At 38.2% G+C, this 21360-nt stretch overlaps 1 protein-coding gene across 1 annotated transcript in view; it reads right to left on the bottom strand.

Moving 5' to 3' along the window:
* The window catches only part of LOC103698347 (anthocyanin synthase-like), a 31884-nt gene extending 10793 nt beyond the window's left edge, over positions 1-21091 (bottom strand). Inside the window, exon 1 of the mRNA XM_039117095.1 lies at positions 20876-21091. Within this exon, the coding sequence (XP_038973023.1) occupies positions 20876-21091 (216 nt within the window). The remainder of the gene's footprint in view (positions 1-20875) is intronic.
* Between the last annotated feature and the right edge of the window lie 269 nt (positions 21092-21360).

Below are 21360 nucleotides of genomic sequence, written 5' to 3'. Positions count from 1 at the left end.
CGGTCCTAATTGAGATTTAGGTTTGTGCCAGAGTTCGAGTTGACTCGATGATTCAAGAGTCGACTCGTGGACGAGTCGACTCGCAAATTTTTAGGAGTCGACTCGAGGTCGAAATCCATCTTTTAACCCTAAACGAACCGACTTTTTCCAAATCTTTCTTTTCGGCCGTCACTGTTCCAAAACCCTCGAATCGTCTCCCACGGTCGTCTCCGCCTCCTCCCTTCATTTTTCCTCCAATTTCACGTCTCTCCTTCCTTTAGTAGGTTGGGATGCCTAGGAAAGCCATTGTATCTCGCCGGAAGAGGTCTCTCGTTGCGAGCGGCGCCGAGAGACGATCCAAGATGAGGAATGAACCCATGAGACCACCTCCTCCGGTTTCTCCCCATCTCGGTCGGTTCCCTCGCTCGTGCGCCGAGAGAGTTGTCTCTATTGGGAGGAAAGACGATTTTGACTTCCTCTCCCGAGAAGGGTTTACCTTAGGGCATCATCTTAGGGCTCAAGGTCTAGATTCTTTTGTTCCCTTGATCTTCACACATACCCTGGGTTAGTCCGGAAATTCTATGGCACCGCCACACGGGGTGGTGGTGGTCTTTAAGGGAGGGTAGCCAATGTCCCTATCTGTATCTCGGAGGACCTCATTGCCGAGTCCTCCACCTCTCTCGTGAGGGTATAGCTCCTACTCACCCCTCTGATAGATCCGAGGCCCTTACGACCATTCTAGGGAGAGTACCCCAGTCCCCCATTGAGGAGGTCTTCGCAAATCAGCACTCTGCTAAGATGCGCCTCCTACTGAGTATTATTTCTCGCACCCTCTTTCCTAAAATGGGTAGGTTTGACTTTATTTCTGAGAGAGACCTAGCTATCATGTTCAACATCCTACATGACGTCCCTCTCAACTTTCCAAGACTCATTTACAGTCATATCTGTGATCCCTAGAAAAAACAAGATTAAGTCTTCCATATGGTATGCTCTTCACCCTGATCTTTAGGGAATTAGAGGTCCCTATCTCTGAGGGGGAACCCTCTCGTTCACTTCGCTACACTGACCATATGGACGAGAGGACTCTCCACAGAATGGGATTCCATAAGATGGAGGGTACTTGGGTTAGGAAAACTTCTTCTGCCATACCATCTGACCCCACTGCTCCTCACTCTTCTACTTTTGACCATGATCCGGATACCTCCACAGATCCTTCCATCTTTCCATCCACTGCTGGCCCTTCATCCACTGTGCCACCATCTCAGCAGCCTCTTGAGGTTAGGCTTAATAGTAAGCAGCTCAGAGCACTGAGGGATGATATTTTGAGAGAACTGAGGAGTACCACAAGTACACCCTTTACTGATCTGACCCCTTCCACCGTAGCTATTTCAATGATGATTGCTGAAGTGAAGGAGGAGTTATCTAGTCTGAATGTCTTATTCAGGGTCAATACATGAGATTCTCAGATATTCAAGAAGCTACAAAGAAGATGCAAGGCTCCATAAGATCAGAGCTGTTAAAGCTAAAAAAGGAGCTGAAAGAGTAGCAAACACTGTTGTAGATAAGCTTGATGCAAACATCGACAGCGTAACCCAGCTGACCCAAACCCACAATAGGACTACTTCAGAAATCATTCAGCAACTGGGAAATATCTCTAAGGCAGTTCGTTTGATTATGGAGTGTCAACGACGAACCTTGGGAGCCTCATCTTCTTCTAGACGTCCACCTCCCTAAACTTGTATTTTTCTTGAAAATCATTTAAAGTCCTTTTGAACTTTCAATCATTGTACTCAATTGTGTAATACTTACAATGAATTAAAAAGTCTTTTCTAAGAACTTGTGTATTTTGTATTTTTTGTGTTTGAGTACTATATACTTTCTGAACATCTTTTATGTATTCAAGCTTACAGTGAATGAAAAGCATATCTTTTTGTCTCATTAACTATGCTTCTTGTATGTTTTTGACTCTTTGATACTTCAACTTTTTGCTACGATGACAAAAAGGGGGAGAACATATGATATAATTGCAAGTAAAGGGAATCACTAAATAAGAAAATTTTTAAGGGATATTCGGAGATTAGTTGGATTATATTCAAGAACAAATCGTCAGATTTTCTCTTCTATGATTAAGAACTTAAGTTCAAGTTTAAAATATTAAAGAAAAATTCAGAAAATTTAAACAAAGTTCAAACAAAATTGAATGCACATGTTGAGAAAAAGAATCTGAAATTCTATGAAAGCAAATTCATTCATATAAGCCAAAAAAATGATTGTATGATTTGAAGGCTTATATAATTTCAAATGAAAGGGAAAAACTTTAATTTCAGAGTTTACTGACTCATACCTTTCAATTTTGGATACACTAAATGACTAGACATTTGAATTCATTTCAAAATTTACCTTAAATCATTCCTTGGATGAGTAATTTGAAAGTGATTCCTAGGTTCTTCGTGTTTTAGCATGCTGAATTTTTTTTTTTTTTTTGAAAACCATGGCTGAACCTGATCGGGTTGCCTACGTACCCCTTCACAAGGAAAATCAAGCCACACGTAGTTCTTTTAAAATTTCAAAAATACAGCTGAAAAATGAATCAAACAATTTAATTCATGCATGCTTACAAGATCAAATCTAGAAATCAGCATATTAAGAACACATAGGATTATGCCGGAATCGTTTAAACAATTATGCTAAAACTTTTATGCATAATTAACTATCAGATCTGAAACTTAAAACTCTATTCCAATAATCTCCGAATATCCATCGAATGGATTCTGAAGATATCTCCGTGAGGAGCCCTAAAAGAGGGTAAAACCTCGGAGAATCGGACCTAGACCTTGACACCATAATAAATGATTAATGCTAGATTAATACCTTTATGATGGATGAAAGTTGTGAATCTGATTTTTGACTTCGCAGCCACGCACACGAATGGCCTCTACGAGAAGTACACGCGAAGTCCTGAAGGATCTTCTTCTACAACAGTGCTAGCAATTGCAGAACACTTGAAAGCTGAAATCTGCCCGTCGGGATTCAATCAACTCTTGATCAATCGTCTTGAAGCAGATGGAGATGAGGTTTGTAAGAAAAGTAGAAACTCAGATCTGATCTTGAATCTTCTAGATATTCACCCTGAAACCCTATCTAAAATGGAGAAGAAGAGGAAGAGGAGGCGGGTGAGGAAGAAGGCTGCAATGGATGTTTTTTGGTGCCCATGTTTGACCCCTTTTAATGGCCTCCGAATTTTCATTCAAAATTCGAAATTTATTTTCAGAAAACCTCTTTTAGTTGGCACATGCAAAGGAATAGGAACAACCCAAATCAGATCTCAACCAAATCTGATTTAAATTCAAATTTTAAACACATGTGCAAGAGGAAGGAATTTGAAATCCATGCGACAAGGTAAAACACTTCATAATTCGAAATCACCTCTTGAAATTCGAATTTAATCCATTCAAAACTCATACGCCACCTTGGCTGATGGTTTGAGTGATTAAAATCATTTAACACATTGCTTAATGTTTGAATTTAAATCCAAATAACAAACAATGTCGCCATGTGTCAAGCAATGGGTCCATGTGCCATGCAATAATTTTGGTTTATTTAAAATTCATGAAATCCAATTCCATGTCACCAATAATTGCCACATCATCTGAGCCTAATCCCCTTGGGTTGCACCTAATCAAATTTGGTCAAACCCGAATTAAAACAAAGCAATTTGGTTGAACCCAATCTAATCAGGTCAGACCCTGATTGAGCTCAACTTGAATCCAATTCAATTTTGGCTCATGCAAACTCAATCAAATTGAATTAATTACTTTGTGTTGGACCTAATCCAATTTGGTCGGACCTAATCCAATTTGGTCAATCCCCAATTAAGAACAAATTAATTTAAAATTAATTTGATCAGCTTAAGTCCTTTTTGGTTCTAACCTAATCCAATCAGGTCAAAATCCTGATTGAGCCCAAACTTGAATCTAATTCAATTTGGCTCATCCTTAGCACAATTACTCAATCAAATTGAGTTTATTAGTAATTTAATTACTAATTAATCCTTCAATAATTACTTTAATTATTTTATAAGATAATTTGCCAATCAAATTGACCAAATTATCCCTGAATGATTCTTAATCATTCATCAGCTTTCTTGATCAATCAGGAATCTTCTATGCGTGTGACCTCATAGGTTCAAACCTAAGCCGGTAGTATAGGAACAATTTTCTACACTAATTGATGTGACCATCTAGCAATGGTACCAATGTCCGGATAGGCTGAATATATGCGAAGCAAATATTCTGGAACCCTGAACTATGGTTACTGTATAATTCAATCCCTTTGACTCCTAATGCCAGGATGACTTAGAGCTCACTGTCAACCCTATAATTAGTACATCCATTATGTGATTAACTTTAGATATCTCGTGACTCCTCACTGGAATTACCCTGGCCAAGGTTTTGCTAAATTAATCACAAGATATTATCTCCTATTTTCAGAGGGGTCAATTCCATCTTGACTCACAACTGACTACGCAAGTACTTGACTGCACCCAGTGACCTTCCGTCACTGAATTAGAAATTCAGGTAGTCTGGTACCAAAGTACAGTGAGTTGCTTGCTAGTCACAGGTTGCGGTCTCAGGTCAGAGGGCCAAACTTATACCCATATCCACTCGGAACATCTCTCGACAGTAGAGCATTCCGAAATTGGTCACGTTCAGTGAAATGTACTCCTACACTTCACCTGTGTGGCATACCAGTGTCTCCACACTCCTTGGTTAAGAGGACAACCAACGTATATGTCACACAACGACCTAATCTCGATAATGCTGTCGTCCTAGTAACAACATATATTGGTCGTGAACAAGTTTAAGGACTCAAAGATAAATCCTCCTTTATCATAACATAAGTCCTAAGGACTTCATCATATAAGAGTTCATTTGAAGATGAAATGATGAATAATGCCAAATAACACTTTATTAATTTGTCAATTCATTTACAAAATTCAATCATCAATATGCTGACGATTGACATTTAGGATACAAATCCCAACATAATTCACTTTACAAATACTCAATGTTTTATCATCATCAAAAAGGGAGAGATTGTGGAGTGATTGAGTATTCCCTAATTGATTTTGATGAGCACAAAGCATTTGAGTATATATTGTGTTGTTCTAATGAATTCAATCTAGTGTTTCAGATAAATCTTTATGAATTTCTGTCTAAGTGCCTCGAGCTTTGGTTCAAAGTATTTTGGTTAAGTATTGGACTCTATTTGAACCAAAGTCTGCATCACGAGTCGACTCCTGAACTTTGCGAGTCAACTCCGGAATACTTAAAGTTTCTGGCACAAGCTCGAGTCGACTCCAGGACAAGCCGAGTCGACTCCGACTGAGAACAGACAGAAAGACAGAATGATGGAATTTGAGACCTTGTTAGCGAGTTGACTCCAGAAGGTTGCGAGTCGACTCCGATGCTTGGCGAGTCGACTCCAGATGGTCCCGAATCGACTCCAAAGAAAAACTGACAAAAAGACAGAATGTTTATTTTTTGAGACACTGTCAGCAAGCCGACTCACGAAGACTACGAATCGTCTCCTATATCAGCCGAGTCGACTCCCAGTTTGTCCGAGTCGACTCCCTGAGGAAAGCAGTCTGAAAGGCAGAGAAGCAGTTTCGGAGACCCTGTGAACGAGTCGACTCCATATGTTCCAGAGTCGACCTCCAAGATAGCCGAGTCGACTCCAGTAAGGTCCGAGTCGACTCCTTGGCAGATATGTTCAAAGATAGAGAAACAATTTTTCGGTTTCTGAAAGCGAGACGTCTTTCGAAGATCTCGAGTTGCCTCTCAAGATACCCGAGTCGACTCCAAGTAAACCCGAGTCGACTTGAGGAAGAAAAATGGAAAGTTGGGTTTCTGGAACCTTGAGAACAAGCCGATCCCGAAGTGCACGAGTCGTCTCCAGCTGTTGGCGAGTCGACTCCGGTTTGGTCCGAGTCGACCCCAGGACAAGGCATGCACTTTAATTCAAATCTGGAATAATGGGCGAGTCGTCTCCAGTAAAGCATGAGTCGACTCCAGTAACAGCGAGTTGACTCTAGATCGTGCGAGCCGACTCCGATCTCAATGGATACACTGTCAGAATGTGCAGACGGGTCAGAACGGCTCTAATCTCCTCTCTAACGGCTAATTTTTGAGAGGAATCACTTAAATAGCTAGAGTGAACAGTAGTAGACAACTAGAGGGCTATTCCATTTGAGCATTAAAGTATTTTCAACCACCAAGAGCTTCCGAAGAGTGAATCCAAGCAAAAGAAGGAAGAAGTGCATTCAACTCAAACCAAACAGGCTTCCTTCGCATTCAAGGCTCTACCTATTATCCTCCATCCTTTAGTTCATTCAAGAGAAGACTCAGAAATCGAGAAGCCCCACTTCCTCATCTCAAATTTGTTTGAGGGCTTCTAACTCAACCTTGCTTATATTGTTTCATATTTGCTTTTTTAGAAGCTTTTGCTTGTGAACTTTAAACTCTTATTTTGTATACTTGATTCAATCAGGGGATTGAATCAAGGGATGTAAGGTTGTTGGTGAGCCAAAGATAAAACCAACGGTGTAAGGTTGTGGTTGGTGAACCGGAAAAAATCAACTGGGTTTGATTGTAAATCCGAAAAAATAATCGAGTGATTCTAGTCGGTGAGCCTGTCAAAACCGACCAAGTTCGTTGTAATCTTGTGAAAACAACAAGTTAGGTTGTGAGCTTGTAAACAACCAGCTGTAATCCTAAGGATTATAGTGAACTTCTAAGTGTGGCTTGGAGAGTGGACGTAGGAGCAAGAGTTGGCTCCGAACCCCTATAAACCTCTCTGTGTTTGTATTGGTCCTTGTCTCTTCATCTCTCTTCACTCATTGCATTTAGTGGTCTAACTAATTCACTTGCAATAGGTTTTAGTTTATCACTCATCAAGTTTTTAATTGTCAATATTTAATCAAAACCCAATTCACCCCCTCTTGGGTTGTCTCCTTGGGCAACAATTACCGATGCTCCTCATGTCCAACTTTTGATATCACAAAGATTGACCTTTAAATTGATAAAAGAGAAATATCTCCAAATAAAAGAGTTCATTGATGCAGCAATACAAACTCAAGTCTGCTAAGATGAGCATCATTAATTATAGACTTATAAAATTGACTTGATGATGAAACATGGTACCATGGACAATCTATAAACCAACACCAAAATGGTAGACTCGATGACACGCAGGACACAGTATGCTCCTGCGATATTTGACCCAAGATAAGAGATGAAGGAACACCTCCCTATGATCTTCTAAATATGAACAATAGTGTCAAAACCTTTGATCTCAGGCCCATTGCCAACGCCAATGAAATCCGAGTTGTTTTCTCATTTACCACTACTTGGTGCTCTGCAGCCTTGTACCTCCCTTCACTTACCCTTTCCATGGACTTACCTAGGAAAACCACTAGCAGCAGCACATGTGGAACAGTGACCCATTTACCCTCATGCCTTAGTTGTAGACCATCAACATTGTTATCCATAAGGACCCCGAGGAGGCATTGATCTGTGTGCCCCATTCCAAGAGCCAGGTGGGGCTGGGGCATGATGGGTAATAGTTGCATAACAAGTATTGGAACCCTTCTCTTATCATGCCTTCAACATACTCTTCATCTTTGCCTAACTTTTCATGAATGGCCCTTTCCAACCTCGTAGCTAGTTGCCAGGTTCCCTCCAAGAATGCTTTGGCGCCGCATCCTATAATTGAGAGTTCTGAGGGCCACAGGTGGATGATCTCTTCATTGGCAGGTCGGCCTTGGTGGCGAGAACTTCCGCCACTTTGGCCAGCTGCGAAATATAGTTCATGAAGGTTGTGCATCCTTTGACATATATTTCATTCTCTTCCTGCGGAGGGCGAAGAAGGCCTTGGCAGCTTCAAGCATCCCCTCTATTATCGATGTCTCGATGCCATGGTTGACGACGAGGAAGAGACCCATTCGGCACAAGCCTTGTCTATAGCCTCTATGATGCAGCTTTAGCCAATGGGTCGTTAAGGCCTTGGGTTGATCGGAGATGGCAGAGGTGGAGGATGGTGGTGCATTGAATTTGGAGAGGTGGCTCTAAGAAGCAATTCACCTCTTTGTGTTGGATAGATCATCGGGTGACTGCAACGAGTGTGTAGGGTGCCATTCTTGGTTTTCAAAGAAGTTTAACGATTGGGTTGCAATAGAAAGGGAGTAGAATCCCAATTTATAATGGGCCAGAGAGTTGCGGTCTAGGGAAGGCACAACTACGGAGCGTTTTAGCAATTTGTCTTCATGCATATTGCACTAACAACTAGTAATCAATTAGCTATGAAAGATACAAACAATTTTTGGTTGGCCATAACAGCTCGCAAGGATGTAATAGTCATGATTCAGGAAAGCCAGAATCGTTCAATCATCATAGGTTAGTTATTCAAGTTCCACTTAACAACTCATCAAATCAAAACAGATGATGAAGTTGATTTGATAATGAGCTGGTCCATTTTATTCAAAAAAAGCGATATTAAATAGGTCAGGTTCAGCGGAGTGTTCAAACTTATTGCCACATATCCTTGAAATCCATCTATAATTTTATATGCATCAGATATCTATGAGGACAAGTGGAATCATCTGGTCCCGACAGCCAAAATATATCATCACATACCAGAATTTGTTACTATTAGTGGTGGTCCCCAAGTATGAAAGAAAAAGTTAGTTTCACACTAATTAACTAAAAATTTTTGACTTTATTGCACTCTATTAACTATGAAAGCCAAATTCGTTTGATAGTCACCAGATTTTGCTTGGACAAGTGTAGTCACCAAAGTGATGGAACCCAAAATTAGTTACTTGTCACTTGAGTTTGCTAGCACATGTGACACTCTGTTGCTCAAAAAAGCTGAAATAAGTTTTATAGATATCTAAGTTTGCTATCACATGTGTTGGTCACTAATTCGGAAGCCAAAGTTATTTCTATGCTCATCAGAGTTCGCCAATAGATGGGTGACTTAACCAATATGCGAAAGCAACAATTAGTTCAAACCAACTAAGAGCGGGTATGATTTCATTTGCCAATATAGGTATAGTGGAAATGACATGGCTACTTTCAGGTCGCTGACCATTATTTTTATGTCTGGCAAATAGCTGCAATCATGATTTCAATAATATTGCTTCTTTCATGTTGCTAATTATCACTTTAATCATATCAGCATAGTGGCGATTCACCATGACATCTATAATGTGAGCAAAATTTTGCGAAGATACTTCATTGCTGAAATCTTAAAGACCCATCAATTTCTATATGTAATGAGTTACATTATGCTAATTGAAGTAACCACACTGCAGTACCATAAGAGTAATAGTCATTGACATCAGGAAAGCCAGAATTCGTTCGATCACCATAGGTTAGTTGTTCAAGTTGCACTTAACAACCCATCAAATCAAAAACTGATCATGAAGTTGATTTGATAATGAGCTAGTCCATTTTTATAAAAAGAAAAGCGAATATTAAATAGGTCAGGTTCAGCGGAGTGTTTGAACTTTATTGCCACAATTATCATTGAAATCCATCTATATTTATATGCATCAGATATCTATGAGGACAAGTGGAATCATCGGTCACGACAGCCAAAATTTGCAGCACTTACCATAATTTGTTAGTATCTGGTGTGTCCCCAATGCATGAAGAAAAAAGTTAGTTTCGCACTAATTAACTAACAATTTTTGGACTTTATTTGCACTCTATTAACTATGAAAGCCAAAATTCGTTATAGTCACCAGTTTTACTTGGACAAGTGTATCACCAAGTGATGAACCCAAATTAGTTACTTGTGCACTAGAGTTTGCTAGCACATGGACACTCCGTTGCTCAAAAAAGCTGAAATTAGTTTTATAACTATCTGAGTTGCTAACACATATGTTGGTCCCTTAATCGGGAAGCCAAAGTATTTCTATGCTCATCAGTTCGCAATAGATGGTGACTTAACCAATATGCAAAAAACACAATTAGTTCAAACCAACTTGTAAAGCGAGTATGATTTCATTTTGGCAATATGGTAAAGTGGAAAATAACATAGCTACTTTCTGGTTGCTGACCATTATTTGTTTGTTTTTGGTAAATAGCTGCAATCATGACGTCATAATATTGCTTCTTTCATGTTACTATTATCACTTTAATCAATCAACATAGTGGCGATTCACATGACATCTATAATGGTGAGCAAAATTTGCGGAAGATACTTCCATTGCTGATTAAAGACCACTCACATTTCTATATGTTATGTTGAACTTATGCTAATTGAAGCAACCCACACTGCAGTAGCCATAAGATGAGTAATAGTCATGACGTCAGGAAAGCTAGAATTCGTTCGATCATCATATTTTGTTATTCAAGTTGCACTTAACAACTCATCAAATCAAAAACTGATCATGAAGTTGATTTGATAATGAGCTAATCCATTTTATAAAAGAAAAGCGAATATTAAATGGTCAGTTCAGCGAGGTTTGAACTTTATTGCCACATTATCATTGAAATCCATCTATATTTTATATGCATCTGATATCTATGAGGACAAGTGGATCATGTGGTCACGACAGCCAAAATTTGTTCAGCACTTACCAGAATTTGTAAGTTTTCGTGGTGGTCCCCTATGCTGAAAGAAAAAGTTAGTTTCGCACTAATTAACTAACAATTTTTGACTTTATTTGCACTCTATTAACTATGAAAGCAAAATTCGTTGATAGTCACCACATTTTACTTGGACAATGTAGTCACCAATGTGATGAACCAAATTATTACTTGTGCACTTGATTGCTAGCACATGTGACACTCCGTTGCTCAAAAAGCTGAAATTAGTTTTATAGCTATCTGAGTTTGCCAACACATGTGTTGGTCACTAATTCGGGAAGCAAATTTCTATGCTCATCAGAGTTCGCCAATGGAGTGACTTAGCCAATATACAAAACCCAATTAGTTCAAACCAACTAGTAAAGCGAATATGATTTCATTTGCCATATGGTATAGTGGAAATAACATAGCTGCTTTCAGGTAGCTGACATTATTTGTTATGTTTTTGGCAAATAGCTGCAATCATGACTCAATAATATTGCTTCTTTCATGTTGCTAATTATTGCTTTATCAGATCAGCATAGTGGGATTCACATGACATCTATAATGGTGAGCAAAAATTTGCGGAAGATACTTCCATTGCTGAAATCTTAAGACCCACTCATATTTCTATATGTAAGTGAGTTGAACATTAGCTAATTGAAGTAACCCACACCGCAGTACCATAGGATGAGTAATAGTCATGACGTCAGGAAGCCAAATTTGTTCGATCATCATAGGTTAGTTATTTAAGTTGCACTTAACAACTCATCAAACAAAAACTGATCATGAAGTAGATTAGATATGAGTTAGTCCATTTTTATAAAAAAAGAAGCAAATATTAAATAGGTCAGGTTCAGTGGAGTGTTTGAACTTTATTCCACAATTATCATGAAATCCATCTATATTTTATATGCATCAGATATCATGAGGACAAGTGGATCATCTAGTCACGACAGCCAAAATTTGTTCAGCACTTACCAGAATTGTTAGATTATGGTGTCCCCAATGTTTAAAAGAAAAAGTTTTTCGCACTAATTAACTAACTATTTTTGGACTTTATTTGCACTCTATTAACTATAAAAGCCAAAATTCGTTGATAGTCACCAGATTTACTTGACAAGTGGTGGTCAACAAAGATGGAACCCAAATTAGACACTTGTGCACTGAGTTTGCTAGCACTGTGACACTCCGTTGCTCAAAAAGCTGAAATTAGTTTTATAACTATCCGAGTTTGCTAACTCATGTTGGTCGGGAAGCCAAGTTATTTCTATGCTCATCAGAGTTCGCCAATAGATGGGTGACTTAACCAATATGCGAAACCATAATTAGTTCAAAACCAACTAGTAAAGCGAGTATGATTTCATTTTGCCATTGGGTATAGTGGAAGTAACATAGCTACTTTCAGGTCGCTGACCATTATTTGTTATATTTTTGGCAAATAGCTACAATCATGACTCGAATAATTTACTTCATTTATGTTGCTAATTATCGCTTTAATCATATCAGCATAGTGGATTCACCATGACATCTATAATGGTGAGCAAAAATTTGCGGAAATACTTCCATTGCTGAAATATTAAGACCCACTCACATTTCTATATGTAAGTGAGTTGAACATTATGCTAGTTGAAGTAACCCACACTGCAGCAGCCATAAGAAAATTTATTTAGAACTTAATGCATAAATTTTCAGTGTAATGGACACTTGAGATAGGATTTGGATGGGTCATTCTTAGTTGTGAAACTTAGATTTCTTTTTTCCTTGGCCAACGCTATGTTTAATTTTTTACAAAAAATTTATTTTTTGCTTTCATAAATATTATTATAATGACAACGAATAATTTTCTTGCAGAAGGCTTTTTTTAACTAGTGTCCCCCTTTCACTCAGTTGCACATTTAGCTCAGTTGATGTCCCTACTACGAAACAATCACACGTTTAAGTAATTGATTCGCATATTTGTAACAAATGTTCAAATATACAAGTTGATCTACATGTGAATTGTCTTATAGTATTCATAAGCTCAAGCATATAATTGAGGGAAACCTTTTTCTAAAAACGGTAAATTTTTTACCAAAAATGACAATTCATTTTCTTGAAAAAACTTATTTTGGTTCTGGAGACATTTATTTTGCATCTTGGATTTCTTTGTCCATCAATGTCTTTTCATGCAGGTTTTTTCCAATGATTTCTTTTCGATAGTTTTAATTAGATGAATGCTATCATAGGATAGACTTGGTAGCCTAATTAGGCCTTCTAGCTTGTATTTGGCAGCATGTCGATGAAAATTTAGGCCCAACTAGCTGCACTGATTTTTGATGCAAAGATCCATTCTGGGCCAGCATTTTTCTCTACATTGATATTAGCTATTATTTAATGCTACCAATCCCTAAGCTCGAGTTCAGAATCTCTTGCAGCTTCGAATCCCAACCTCTATGATGTGGCACCGGTTAACTCCATCTCGAATCAGGCAAATTATAAAGTAATTTCCGGCGACAAATATCCTCCTAAGTGTCTTGGGACGATTCCTTTTATGCACCAACAATTGGATTGTTTTTACCCTTCCATTCAACTTTTAGATTCTATAAATTAGTATACCATCTTACTGTTTTAGGCTTAAAGTGTCTAAATGCTTCACTTCATCCACCATTATCAGTGGCAATAAAAGCTTATAATAAAGAGCATAAACTCTATGTTCCACCTATGATTGTACATAGTGTTTACATATCATAAAAATTAACCAAAGGAAAGGGCTTAGCACCCTGCTTTCTAGAATTCTTATTAATTATTATTTTATTTAAGAGGTTTGAGTTGAGCAAGTTGAAGGAATCATTTCATTTCTCCTTTGGGACAAGTTTCTATTTGAGCTTCCCACTGTGGTAAACTTAGCAAGAGCTCAATTTTCCAATAGGCGGAGCATAAAATTTGGATTAAATACTAAAAATTTGTTTTGGAACAAATTGTTGGAAGCACCTCATTTATATTCTATATTGCCCAACAATGGATGGTTAGAGTATAGATCCACTCCTGTATATGCCCAAACTATTTTTTCGAAAAAAACATGCAACACGATTTTCCATTTTCTTCATTAGTACTTTGCTTATCCATATTTTTAGCATTCGCGATCTATATGAACCAAGACAAAATTTTCTCAAACAATGTACATGTAGACTGTCACAAGTTTCCCACCCGCAATTCGAAAAAAAAACATGCAACACAATTTTCCATTTTCTTCATTAGTACTTTGCTTATCCATATTTTTAACGTTCGTGCTCTGTATGAACCAAGACAAAATTTTCTCAAAACATGTACATGTAGATTGTCACAAGTTTCTCACCCTTAATAATTGCCATCTCTCAAACCCCTCCCATACCCCGACAAAAAAAAAGATAAAAAAGCCTACGATTCATACGGACGATTCTAGGAGACTTGATATAACCATGCCAACAAAGTCTTCGTATACAAAGTTTCTCTATGAAGGTCAAAGTAAGAGAGAATCTTAAAGAACATTACTGATACTCCTCATGTCCAACTTTTGATATCACAAATATTGAACTTTGAATTGATGAAAAGAGAAACATCTTAGGATAAAAGAGTTTGTTGATGCAGCAATACGAACTTAACTCTGCTAAGATGACCATCATAATTTATGGACTCATAAAATTGACTTGATGATGAAACATAGTAGACAAGGACAATCAACAAACTAACACCAAAATGGTAGACTCGATAACACGCAGGATCTAGCATGCTCCTGCGATTATTTGACCCAAGATAAGTGAGATGAAGGAACACCACCCCCGCAATCCTCTAAATATGTTTCATAGTGTCAAAACCTTTGATCTCAGGCCCGTGCCAACCGCCAATGAAATTCGAGTCGTTTTCTCATTTACCACTACTTGGTGTTCTGCAGCCTTGTACCTCCCATCACTTGCCCTTTCCATGGACTTACCTAGGAAAACCACAAGGGCGGCAGGCACATGTGGAACAGTGACCCATTTACCCTCGTGCCTTAGTTGTAGACCATCAACATTGTTATCCATGAGGACCCCAATGAGGCATTATCTGTGTGGGCCCCATTCCAAGAGCCAGGTGGGGCTGGGGGCATGATGGGTAATAGTTGCATAACAAGTATTGGAACCCTTCTCTTATCATGCCTTCAACATACTCTTCATCTTTGCCTAACTTTTCGTAAATGGCCCTTTCCAACCTCGTACTAGTTGCCAGGTTGCCTCCAAGAATACTTTGGCCGCATCCCTATAATTGGAGGGTTTCGAGGGCCACAAGTGGATGATCTCTTCATTGGCAGGGCGGCCTTGGTGGCGGAGAACTTCCCGCCAGCTATGGTCAGGCTGCGAAATGTAGTTCACAAAGTTTGTGCCATCCTTTGACATATATTTCATCTTCTCTTCCTGCGGGAGGGCAAAAAGGCCTTGGCAGCCTCAAGCATCCCCTCTATTATCGATGTCTCGATGCCATGGTTGACAACGAGGAAGAGACCCCATTCGAAACAAGCCTTGTCTATGCCTCTATGATGCCAGCTTTAGCCAATGGGTCGTTAAGGCCTTGGAGGTTGATGATCGGGATGGCAGAGGTGGAGGATGGTGGTGCATTGAATTTGGAGAGGGTAGGCTCTAAGAAGCGATTCACCTCTTTGTGGTTGGATAGAGTAATGACGGGCGGAACTGCAACGAGTGTGGTAGGGGGTGCCATGGTCTTGGTTTTCAAAGAAGTTTAACGATTGGGTTGCAATAGAAAGGTTGTGGAGTAGAATCCCAATTTATAATGGGTCAGAGAGAGTTGCGGTCTAGGGAAGTGCACAACTACGGAGCGTTTTAGCTATTTGTCTTCATGCATATTGCATTAACAACTAGTAATCAATTAGCTATGAAAGATACAAACAAATTTGTTGGCCATAACAGCTCGCAAGGATGAGTAATAGTCATGACGTCAGGAAAGCTAGAATTCGTTCGATCATCATAGGTTAGTTATTCAAGTTCCATTTAACAACTCATCAAATCAAAAACAGATGATGAAGTTGATTTGATAATGAGCTGGTCCATTTTTATACAAAAGAAAAGCGAATATTATATAGGTCAGGTTCAGCGGAGTGTTCAAACTTTATTCCTACAATTATCCTTGAAATCCTTCTATATTTTATATGCATCAGATATCTATGAGGACAAGTGGGAATCATCTGGTCCCGACAGCCAAAATTTGTTCAACACTTACCAGAATTTGTTACTATTAGTGGTGGTCCCCAATGTATGAAAGAAAAAGTTAGTTTCGCACTAATTAACTAACAATTTTTGGACTTTATTTGCACTCTATTAACTATGAAAGCCAAAATTCGTTAGATAGTCACCAGATTTTGCTTGGACAAGTGGTAGTCACCAAAGTGATGGAACCCTAAATTAGTTACTTGTGCACAAGAGTTTGCTAGCACATGTGACACTCTGTTGCTCAAAAAAGCTGAAATTAGTTTTATAGCTATCTGAGTTTGCTAACACATGTGTTGGTCACTAATTCGGGGAAGCCAAAGTTATTTCTATCCTCATCAGAGTTCGCCAATAGATGGGTGACGTAACCAATATGCGAAAGCCACAATTAGTTCAAGACCAACTAGTAGAGCGGGTATGATTTCATTTTGCCAATATAGGTATAGTGGAAAATGACATGGCTACTTTCAGGTCGCTGACCATTATTTGTTATATTTTTGGCAAATAGCTGCAATCATGATTTCAATAATATTGCTTCTTTCAAGAACCCCATTTCGACCAAGTTCCGGTTGCTAATTATCACCTTAATCATATCAGCATAGTGGCGATTCACCATGACATCTATAATGGTGAGCAAAAATTTTGCGGAAGATACTTCCATTGCTGAAATCTTAAGGACCCACTCACATTTCTATATGGTAAGTAAGTTGAACATTATCCTAATGAAGTAACCCACTCTGCAGTAGCCATAAGGATGAGTAATAGTCATGACGTTAGGAAAGCCAGAATTCGTTCGATCATCATAGGTTAGTTATTCAAGTTGCACTTAACAACTCATCAAATCAAAAACTGATCATGAAGTTGATTTGATAATGAGCTAATCCATTTTTATAAAAAAGAAAACCGAATATTAAATAGGTCTGGTTCACCGGAGTGTTTGAACTTTATTGCCACAATTATCATTGAAATCCATCTATATTTTATATGCATCAGATATCTATGAGGACAAGTGGGAATCATCTGGTCACGACAGCCAAAATTTGTTCAGCACTTACCATAATTTGTTAGTATTTGTGGTGGTCCCCTATGCATGAAAGAAAAAGTTAGTTTCGCACTAATTAACTAACAATTTTTGGACTTTATTTGCACTCTATTAACTATGAAAGCCAAAATTCGTTTGATAGTCACCAGATTTTACTTGGACAAGTGGTAGTCACCAATGTGATGGAACCCAAAATTAGTTACTTGTGCACTTGAGTTTGCTAGCACATGTGACACTCCGTTGCTTAAAAAGCTGAAATTAGTTTTATAGCTATCTGAGTTTGCTAACACATGTGTTGGTCACTAATTCGGGGAAGCCAAAGTTATTTCTATGCTCATCAGAGTTCGCCAATGGATGGGTGACTTAGCCAATATACGAAAAACCCAATTAGTTCAAAACCAACAAGTAAAGCGAGTATGATTTCATTTTGCCAATATGGGTATAGTGGAAAATAACATAGCTGCTTTGAGGTAGCTGACCATTATTTGTTATGTTTTGGCAATAGCTGCAATCATGACTTCAATAATATCGCTTCCTTCATGTTGCTAATTATCGCTTCTTTCATGTTGCTAATATCGCTTTAATCATATCAGCATAGTGGGGATCACCATGACATCTATAATGGTGAGCAAAAATTTTGCGGAAGATACTTCCATTGTTGAAATCTTAAAGACCCACTCATATTTCTATATGGTAAGTGAGTTGAACATTATGCTAATTGAAGTAACCCACACCGCAGTAGCCATAGGGATGAGTAATAGTCATGACGTCAGGAAAGCCAAAATTCATTCGATCATCATAGGTTAGTTATTTAAGTTGCACTTAACAACTCATCAAATCAAAAACTGATCATGAAGTAGATTTGATAATGAGTTCGTCCATTTTTATAAAAAAGAAAAGCAAATATTAAATAGGTCAGGTTCAGTGGAGTGTTGAACTTTATTGCCACAATTATAATTGAAATCCATCTATATTTTATATGCATCAGATATCTATGAGGACAAGTGGGAATCATCTAGTCACGACAGCCAAAATTTGTTCAGCACTTACCAGAATTTGTTAGTATTAGTGGTGGTCCCCAATGTTTAAAAGAAAAAGTTCGTTTCGCACTAATTAACTAACTATTTTTGGACTTTATTTGCACTCTATTAAATATAAAAGCCAAAATTCGTTTGATAGTCACCAGATTTTACTTGGACAAGTGGTAGTCACAAAGTGATGGAACCCAAAATTAGACCCTTGTGCACTAGAGTTTGCTAGCACATGTGACACTCCGTTGCTCAAAAAAGCTGAAATTAGTTTTATAACTATCCGAGTTTGCTAACACATGTGTTGGTCGGGGAAGCCAAAGTTATTTCTATGCTCATCAGAGTTCGCCAATAGATGGGTGACTTAACCAATATGCGAAAACCATAATTAGTTCAAAACCAACTAGTAAAGCGAGTATGATTTCATTTTGCCAATTAAGTATAGTGGAAAGTAACATTGCTACTTTCAGGTCGCTGACCATTATTTGTTATGTTTTGGCAAATAGCTACAATCATGACTCGAATAATATTACTTCTTTTATGTTGCTAATTATCGCTTTAATCATATCAGCATAGTGGGGATTCACCATGACATCTATAATGGTGAGCAAAACTTTTGCGGAAGATGCTTCCATTGCTGAAATATTAAAGACCCACTCACATTTCTATATGGTAAGTGAGTTGAACATTATGCTAATTGAAGTAACCCACAATGCAGCAGCCCTAAGAAAATCTATTAGAACAGTAATGCGTAAATTTTCAGTGTAATGCTGGACAACTTGAGATAGGATATAAGATGGGTCATTCTTAGTTTGTGAAACTTAGATTTCTTTTTTCCTTGGGCCAACGCTATGTTAATTTTTTTACAGAAAATTTATTTTTTTGCTTTCATAATATATTAAAATGACAACGAATAATTTTCTTGCAGAAGGCTTTTTTAACTAGTGTGCCCCCCTTTCAATTTGCACATTTAGCTCAGTTGATGTCCCTACTACGAAACAATCACACATTTAAGTAATTGATTCGCATATTTGGTAACAAATGTTCAAATATACAAGTTGATCTACATGTGAAATTGTCTTATAGTATTCATAAGCTCAAGCATATAATGGTCGAAGGAGAACCTTTTTCTAAAACGGTAAATTTTTTACCAAAAATGACAATTCATTTTCTTGAAAAACTTATTTTGGTTCTGGAGACATTTCTTTGCATCTTGGGATTTCTTTGGTCCCATCAATGTCTTTTCATGCAGGTTTTTTCCAATGTTTCTTTTCGATAGTTTTAATTAGATGAATGCTATCATAGGATAGACTTGGGTAGCCTGATTAGGCCTTCTAGCTTGTATTTGGGCAAGCATGACGATGAAAATTTAGGCCCAACTAGCTGCACTGATTTTTGATGCAAAGATCCATTCTGGGCCAGCATTTTTTCTCTACATTGATATTGAGCTATTATTTAATGCTACCAATCCCTAAGCTCGAGTTCAGAATCTCTTGCAGCTTTCGAATCCCAACCTCTATGATGTGGCACTGGTTAACTCCATCTCGAATCAGGCAAATTATAAATTAATTTTCCGGCGACAAATATCCTTCTAAGTGTCATTTGGGACGATTCCTTTATGCACCAACAATTGGATTGTTTTACCCTTCCATTCAACTTTTAGATTCTATAAAATTAGTATACCATCTTACTGTTTTAGGCTTAAAGTGTCTAAATGCTTCCACTTCATCCACCATTATCAGTGGCAATAAAAGCTATAATAAAGAGCATAAACTCTATGTTCCACCTATGATTGTACATAGTGTTACATATCATAAAAAATTAACCAAAGGAAAGGGCTTAGCACCCTACTTTCTAGATTCTTATTAATTATTATTTATTTAAGAGGTTTGAGTTGAGCAAGTTGAAGGATCATTTCTTTCTCCTTTGGGACAAAGTTTCTATTTGAGCTTCCCCTGTGGTAAACTTAGCAAGAGCTCAAATTTTCCAATAGAAGGAGCATAAAATTTGGATTAAATACTAAAATTTGTTTTGGAACAAATTGTTGGAAGCACCACATTTTATATTCTATATTGCCCAACAATAGATGGTTAGAGTATAGATCCACTCCTGTATATACCCAAACTATTTTTTTCGGAAAAAACATGCAACACGATTTTCCATTTTCTTCATTAGTACTTTGCTTATCCATATTTTTAGTGTTCGCGCTCTATATGAACCAAGACAAAATTTTCTCAAAACAATGTACATGTAGACTATCACAAGTTTCCCACCCGCAATTCGAAAAAAACATGCAACACAATTTTCCATTTTCTTCATTAGTACTTTGCTTATCCATATTTTTAACGTTTGTGCTCTGTATGAACCAAGACAAATTTTCTCAAAACATGTACATGTAGACTGTCACAAGTTTCTCACCCTTAAAAATTGCCATCTCTCAAACCCCTCCCATACCCCGACAAAAAAAAAAGATAAAAAGCCTACGATTCATATGGACGATTCTAGGAGACTTGATATAACCATGCCAACAAAGTCTTCGTATACAAAGTTTCTCTATGAAGGTCAAAGTAAGAGAGAATCTTAAAGAACATTACTGATACTCCTCATGTCCAACTTTTGATATCACAAATATTGAACTTTGAATTGATGAAAAGAGAAACATCTTAGGATAAAAGAGTTTGTTGATGCAGCAATACGAACTTAACTCTGCTAAGATGACCATCATAAATTTACGGACTCATAAAATTGGCTTGATGATGAACATGGTAGACATGGACAATCAACAAACTAACACCAAAATGGTAGACTCGATAACACGCAGGATCTAGCATGCTCCTGCGATTATTTGACCCGAGATAAGTGAGATGAAGGAACACCACCCGCAATCCTCTAAATATGTTTCATAGTGTCAAAACCTTTGATCTCAGGCCCGTTGCCAACCGCCAATGAAATTCGAGTCGTTTTCTCATTTACCACTACTTGGTGTTCTGCAGCCTTGTACCTCCCATCACTTGCCCTTTCCATGGACTTACCTAGGAAAACCACGAGGGCGGCAGGCACATGTGGAACAGTGACCCATTTACCCTCGTGCCTTAGTTGTAGACCATCAACATTGTTATCCATGAGGACCCCAATGAGGCATTGATCTGTGTGGGGCCCCATTCCAAGAGCCAGGTGGGCTGGGGGCATGATGGGTAATAGTGCATAACAAGTATTGGACCCTTCTCTTATCATGCCTTCAACATACTCTTCATCTTTGCCTAACTTTCGTAAATGGCCCTTTCCAACCTCGTAGCTAGTTGCCAGGTTGCCTCCAGGAATACTTTGGCCGCATCCCTATAATTGGAGGGTTTCGAGGGCCACAGGTGGATGATCTCTTCATTGGCAGGGCGCCTTGGTGGCGGAGAACTTCCCGCCAGCTATGGTCAGGCTGCGAAATGTAGTTCACAAAGTTTGTG

The sequence above is a fragment of the Phoenix dactylifera genome, unplaced genomic scaffold (genome assembly GCF_009389715.1).
Source record: "Phoenix dactylifera cultivar Barhee BC4 unplaced genomic scaffold, palm_55x_up_171113_PBpolish2nd_filt_p 000184F, whole genome shotgun sequence".
Taxonomy (NCBI): domain Eukaryota; kingdom Viridiplantae; phylum Streptophyta; class Magnoliopsida; order Arecales; family Arecaceae; genus Phoenix; species Phoenix dactylifera.
Note: the sequence above shows the minus strand (reverse complement) of the source record. Positions and strands in the feature narration are given on the sequence as shown.